Here is a 6,927-nt window from a genome sequence, read left to right as displayed (position 1 = left end):
AAACCTCATAATTTTTGTTTGGTTTGTTCGAGTTTTAAATCTAAAAAAATTTAAATTAAACCACTCCTGTTTAGTTGGTCGAGTTTATATTGTTAAAAAACCAAAATACACTTTATCAGTAAATTGGAAGATCCCGGCAGCACAAGTGGTGGGTATTCGGATCCTACGGCCATGACCTTCCACTTTTGTGTGGCGGTCTTGGTGGATAAGCGTCTTGTTGTTGTTGTCGTAGTGACTGGCATCTGCATCTGCATCTAAGTGGCTAGCGAGATTACACCCATCTTTTGAGGGATTCTTTTTACTAGGTCAGAAAACGAGTCGGAGTCAAATAGTTCTTCTTTTAGTGGGCATGACTTGAAACGCTTCTGTTTCATCAATTTTATATGTTGTTTTTGTTGTTTTCTGGGTTAAAAAACGCTTATGCTAAGATCAGAAGTGCCACCTTCATCATCTACATCCATTTCATATTGTTCTTGAATAATGTCATTTCGGGAGGGTCCAGTGGATAAAAAGAGTAATTGTGGTTTTTGGCAGGGAGATTTTGAGGGGGGTTGCTAGGATTGACTAGGGTCTGGCTTTTTGAACTCTTTTTAGTTCAATTCGGTCCAGTTTTTTCAAAACCGAACGAATTTTTTTTTTAAAATAACTTTCTAATCTGTTTCTTTTAGTTTTTCAGTTATATTTTTGTTTTTTGTTTTTTCGGTTTAATAGGTTTTAAAGTTTTTTTTTTCACCCCTAGACGGCAGAACAATCATAATGAGCAAAATATAATATGAAGTATGAACCACATAAATGAAAAATAAAATATTGAAGAACATGATTCTTTCATCACGAGTACGCGAACATGATTCTTTATCACTAGCACGCAGAATCACTGTAGACAAGCAGAGGCAACTTAATGGTAATCACCCCACATCCAGAAAGGCAGTCCAGGTTAAAGCCCTCCCTCCTCCCCAGCTCAAAACAATAGGGAACATTATCATATATATATATATATATATATGAAATGGACAAGAGGCACCTGCCGATGCATACAAAGACACTACCGTGATTCCTTGACAAAACAAAGCTTGTCAACAAGGAGCAAGTGGCTGAAGGCTAATTTTCTGGCCCTATACAAGATTGGACTATCATAGTGGAACCCATGAAGAAAATTATCTTCTTCTTTTAATTCTCTAACAGGATGGTCAATATCCTGAAGATGTTCAGAGAAACCAAAATTTGTAGCTCCTACCTCTACTTTCCCTTCGTATTATTTTGAACTGAATAGTTTTAGTTTTGCCGAAGACGAATCTTTATAAAAAGAAATCTTGGGAACCATGATCTCAGCACCTTCTTTTTTTTCCAATAGCTTTTTCTTGGTTACAACCCTTCTTTAGTGCGTCGTGCTTGCTTTCAGATATATTGACGACTTGTGGAGGATAAAGCATGAGATTCAACCTGAGGCATAACACTGACCTCAAGGCAGGCAGTAGATACCCAGCTTGCCTGACTAGGTGGTGGTGAACTGCCCAGAGGGTTTTTATTTTTTTTTCATTTAGGATGGGGGGCAGGCATCAATTGGTCGATCCCGACCTGCACTGAGGAAAACCAAAATGATGCTCAGCATATCAGAAAGCTTGTAGTAAAAAACAAACCAAGCTAATAATAACATATTTTATGGGTTTAGCTCCCCTCTCATCCTCACCAAAACTGAATCACATGTAAATGCCTAATTCATATGCATAGATAAGAAAAACAGTTGTGGTGAGAATGTCAACAGTTCATAAATTGCTGAGAATGTCAACAGTTCATAAATAGCTGACTCCGTAGATTCATATAATCTAGAAGTTGCATCAGGAAACTTCATCTCATCTCAATACACCACCTCTTCCTTTCCTTCTCTATCTCTCTCTCTTATTTCTGTTCACCATGTCCTAGATAACTACAGTTGGAAATACAAAATCTCAATCCTCTTTCAAATATATATATATATATATATGCAACAGGAAAACTAGCTCTATATTGTCAAAACCAAGTTTTGCCGGTTTAAACAAATGCAGGTTAGTGGTTTATTTTACTGAAATCACTATATGACAAAATAATTACTGAACCATTAAAAGAAAAACCAATCCCGTTTGATTTGCAAAACAATGATGCGAATTCACAATTCAAAAGAAACAGAAAGTTGTAAAGACATATAAACTGGTAGTGGCACTCACATAAAAATCAAGTTCATGGTCATATACAAAGAGCACCCATGTCAGGCAGCCAACCATCAGATCCACTGGATGGCACGGATTCAGCATGTCCTTTCTTGTTGTGCTTTGTTTCTTTTCTACCTTTTCTAAAGTCAACTTTTCGGTCACTGACACAACAAATATGCTGTGTTAGATAACAAACTTTCAGTTGGGGTGATGGGAGCATGATTAAACTTCAGTGATAACTGAGTAAACAAAAAAAAACAATCACTAATCAATGAAGCATGTCAACTAGGGCTAACTCATTTCTTAGTTATGAGCGACATCATGGTGAAGAGAAGTACTTGAGAAACTTCCTTTCTGTTTTTTGTGTCTAAAAATTCCATCTTCACCAATAAAGGCAATATCTTATTAGCAACACAGAGAGGGTCTAGAGTTCAAGAAGCATACGCAATCTTAGTAGACGATCTTCCCTTCACAGCTCCACAATATGCCTTGTGTTTCTTTTTGGATCCACAGGAACAGTCCTTGTTTCTTGGAATCTTCTGCGGTTACACAACGACAATAAAATAATGTTCATAGTAATGACAACAAGAATGAGAATGAGGAACACAAAGATTGACTATGATAGTAATAAAATTAATGAATAAATGACAAGCGCCAACAGACTCCAATTTCAAGGAAGAATCGACCAAAGGGTTCTATATTAGTATATAGAAAACCTTGCCATTTTCTCTGGAACTGCTATCATCGTGGGTTTGTTTGGTGCGATTATTGGATGAAACTTGTTCGTTGGTCTTTGTTACAGGCTCGTCCTTGTATTGCTCACAGTTGCCGTCTACACCATCTCCTTGACATTATAAGAATTATGAAGATTGGATAAGAAAATGTAAAAACAACACTGAATATCTTGAAAAGCAAGACCTACTGAGATGACTGACATAGAAAGGTCTTTCAACAAATTTTTCAGATGACTTTAAGAGTACAGTATTCATAACAGACACAAGTACATGCAGGCATACACAAGGAACAATTAGAACAATTTTTTCTTCTAAATCCTGGCATTATATCAATCCCCAAAACAATTGATTTTAATGCAAGCACAGACTGACATTCAATTAAAGCTGAAATTCTAGGGAAAGTGTGCCACATCATTGATACCAACACAAATAATATTTCTCCTTCGACAACAGCCTCAGCTTTAAGAAATCTTGATTGTGTAAAATATAAAGAAAAGGAGAGAACTGATTCTGCAGATCAAAGCATAAATTCAAAAAAAGATGAATCATATTCCCATTCCTTACAGAATTGACCCCTGAAGAAGGACTCCTTATGAAACCATGCTATGTACTAAATGATAAGGCATTCAGAGGTCAGAGCCAACTTTCCGAAATGTGTACAGAACCATTAAATTCTCTAAGGAAATCATTTCCATGAAAACATTTTGCTTATCAGAGAAAATCATCACTTCATTTCTTCAAGGAAGACCACACAAATAGTTCCATAACTGGATGAAAAAGTGATAGCTAACAGCAGCCAACATAAGATTATTTAACATGCAACAAAAACAATGAAAGACTTTACCATAAGAAATATTCGTGTCAGAACAAAGGGAATTATTTTCTGCTGAAAAGGAATCTGATTCTTGCTCTGCTATTAAAAACTCTATTGCAGCATCAACATCACCATCAACTTCTAGTAAAACCTAGTAAGAGATTAACAGCAGTATTGGGACATTATTTTCTATAAAACAATTCATATAGCAGGAGACTATTTCTACCTGTTTGACTTTCTCAGCATTTTCACAACCACTTCCTGCCATGACCAATTTAAGGGATCCTGCATCAAAACTGTCCTTTGCAATTCCTGCTTTAGTGCTAGACACAGCTTTTGCTTGAACAGATGTTGCTGAAAGATCAGCATCAACCTTTCACAAACTAGAAGTGATCAGGATATTGTTACCAATTACAGGTTAAAAGTAGATGACATAAATTTATAAGAAAGACATAACTGCTAAGGATCATAGAAGCTCTAGAGAAAAACCTTGATTATAATTGGCTGAGCTGGCCCATTACAAGGGTCATCCTTTGACCGCACACTATTGTAATGTTCCTCATCATGATAAGATCTGAAGAAAGGTAGGAAAATCAAATTGGATAACTGAAACATTACTCCTATTATCAAATCTAGCACTCTTAAGAAAAATCTTAGCAATTGAAAATCAGTGGTCATACACAAAATAGAAATAATCAAGGTATAGTCCCAACTGCAAGGGATAGATACATAGTTAGTTATTCATCCATCAAATGCACATACAGAAATCATATGAGTATAGTGGGCATTCATTAATTTTGGTGATTCTCCACTTCTATAAGGTCCAAACACATGCAATGGAAAAGATTGCTACAAACATCATAGATATTCAAGAATACTTACAAATGGACCATACGAGCTCCATGCTGATCAAAATTTCGGATGTACCAACGTGGTGACATGTACTGTATCGAGTAAACAATGAGCATATGAGTCCAAGAACTTCTTGAAGCATATCAAGTAAAAAAGTGTGTGTGAGTGTGTCATTGTGCCCATGAGTGCAGGGGAGAACATCTGTGTGCATTTCATTCTTATGTTTTCTTTGTGCGTGTAGTTTACATGTCTGTCCATTTATTCAGTTCACTTTGTACATATACTGCATATGTGCAAAGATAAATTGGATTGGTATATCAGTTATATAATCTTCCACTGGATAGAAGTACAATTTGAAACTGAAAGTAGACAATCCATATCAGCTTGTAGTAATGTTGTAGCAGTTTTACAAGTAATTCCATTAGTATGGAAACAAGCACACAAATGAGAGCTGCATGAAAAGGAGAATCTCACCCGGTGAACACATATATTACTATGCGTAACAAGAGAAGCTGCTTGTAATTCCATATGTCCAGCCCATGTGCCATCCTTTTCCATCAATTGGCAGTATTCATCAAATGGGACGTCATCCTCAATAAAGGGTTCAAACATTTCACGAGTGTTCTGTAAATACAGCTCCAGTATCAGATTGATTTGCAGGTTAGTATTAATCAAATAACATACACATGCATGCAGCACATACAAGCACACAAGCAGGCAGGCGCACACACGCACAGATGGAGAGGGACAGGGAGAGGTAAAAAATCAAATCAGTTGCTTGCTAATATACACAAATATTCCTCACATATCTTGTATGGCTAGTAATATAGCTATAACATAATCAAAGAGAAATTTCACATTGACATGCAACAGGAATGCATTGACAGTTGATAGAAAGCAAATTCTTAACACAATTAATACTGACATCGGTTTCTTTTTCAATCCACATAAAAAGTTTCTTTTACAAAAGGCATTTACCATTATATACTGGACCACCATACTGCGATACTTTCCATGTTCCTCCTCATTACCTTCAAGCTGATCTGCAAGTCCCCTGCAAACGAACAAGAGTAAACACCTTAAGCAAGACTAAAGAGCAGCTCCAAAATACATCTATAATTCTTTCCCCAGGTTACATTAGAATGATATTATTCTGTAAAACAGATCAAAATTCCAAAACATGTGCTTATGATGTAACCCACCAATATATCATAATAAAGTACACAATACGCAACAAACAGCAATCCATAAACACAGACCTGAAAAAACAATTACCATCTGCAGTCACTTCGATAATTTTTAGGCCCAATGCATCAAGCTGAGCGCGAAACTGCACGATATTGGCCTGCTTTCCCTGTTTTTTCACCTGCAAACCATACAAATTTCACTTGATCACCTCCCACATAACATCAAAGGCAACAAAAAATTTTAACATGCCTGAATCTAAGTGGCTAAAGAGAAACAATTTATCACTTCATCACCTAAAACGCAGCAAAAACTACATGGGGCGGACTAAATTAACCTTTTTCACCACTAATCAAGTACAGTGTCAAATTTGCAACTTTTTTTAATCAAAAGATAACCTTGTTACTTTCATATGCTTAATCAAATTTTAATATTGTATTAAATGATTTTGAACACCAAAAAAAAAAACCACCACCCCATATAAATAGTAACAAAAAAGAGAAACTTCACATATAGTATAGCATTGAATAAAAATCCGAGACAGTAAGGATGGAAAAGGAGAAAATTTGAATATTAAAAAAATAAAATCAATATAAAACAGTAATTTGTGGGGGAGAGAGACTTACATGGGGAGTTTTCTTGGGTTTGGACTTCTGCTGTTTGGTTTTTACCATTGCTTAAGATTTAATTGCTTTGTTTAAATATAGCTGTCTTCTTTGGGTCGCCTGGACAAGGCACGAGCGATGGAGGAAGAAGACCGAGAGAGCAAGAGGTTGTCTTCTTTGGGTCGCCTGGACAAGGCACGAGCGATGGAGGAAGAAGACCGAGAGAGCAAGAGGTTGTCTTCTTTGGGTCGCTTGGACGAGACTCGACGAGCACCTGTCTGTTCCTTAGTTTTTTTTTTTTTTTTTTTCATTTATACTTCAGTCTTAGCCCATTAAAATGATGGGCTGCCTTGAGTTCAATACAGTAAAGAGTCGGGGATAGAAAGTTTATTTGAAGGATATTTAAGTGTGATTATTTTTCAAATATTTTTTATTTATAATATATTAAAATAATATTTTTTTATTTTTTAAAAATTATTTTTGATATTAAAATATTAAAATAATTTGAAAATATTAAAATAATTTGAAAATATTAAAATAATATTAATTTA

At 35.6% G+C, this 6,927-nt stretch overlaps 1 protein-coding gene across 11 annotated transcripts; it reads right to left on the bottom strand.

Moving 5' to 3' along the window:
* Positions 1-757: 757 nt before the first annotated feature.
* LOC7489743 (OVARIAN TUMOR DOMAIN-containing deubiquitinating enzyme 7) lies at positions 758-6,678 on the bottom strand. Of its 11 annotated transcripts, XM_052452642.1 has the most exons (13): positions 6,610-6,678; positions 6,398-6,543; positions 5,846-5,952; positions 5,565-5,640; positions 5,061-5,210; positions 4,617-4,678; positions 4,224-4,308; positions 3,961-4,107; positions 3,765-3,885; positions 2,903-3,039; positions 2,631-2,725; positions 2,202-2,347; positions 758-1,580 (listed from the first exon to the last, which is right to left on the bottom strand). In XM_052452642.1, exons 2-12 carry the CDS (start codon positions 6,443-6,445, stop codon positions 2,221-2,223), a joined length of 1,155 nt encoding a protein of 384 aa, XP_052308602.1. In that variant the 5' UTR covers positions 6,446-6,543; positions 6,610-6,678; the 3' UTR covers positions 758-1,580; positions 2,202-2,220. The 11 variants fall into 11 exon arrangements, with proteins under 11 accessions (XP_052308602.1, XP_024456336.2, XP_024456337.2 ...); XM_024600568.2 differs by having other exon boundaries at positions 6,398-6,665; XM_024600569.2 differs by having other exon boundaries at positions 758-1,575; positions 6,398-6,658.
* Positions 6,679-6,927: the final 249 nt, after the last annotated feature.

The sequence above is a fragment of the Populus trichocarpa genome, chromosome 5 (assembly GCF_000002775.5).
Source record: "Populus trichocarpa isolate Nisqually-1 chromosome 5, P.trichocarpa_v4.1, whole genome shotgun sequence".
In the NCBI taxonomy this organism is placed as follows: Eukaryota; Viridiplantae; Streptophyta; class Magnoliopsida; order Malpighiales; family Salicaceae; genus Populus; species Populus trichocarpa.
The sequence above is the reverse complement of the archived record's forward strand: the minus strand, read 5'-3'. Positions and strand labels throughout refer to the sequence as shown.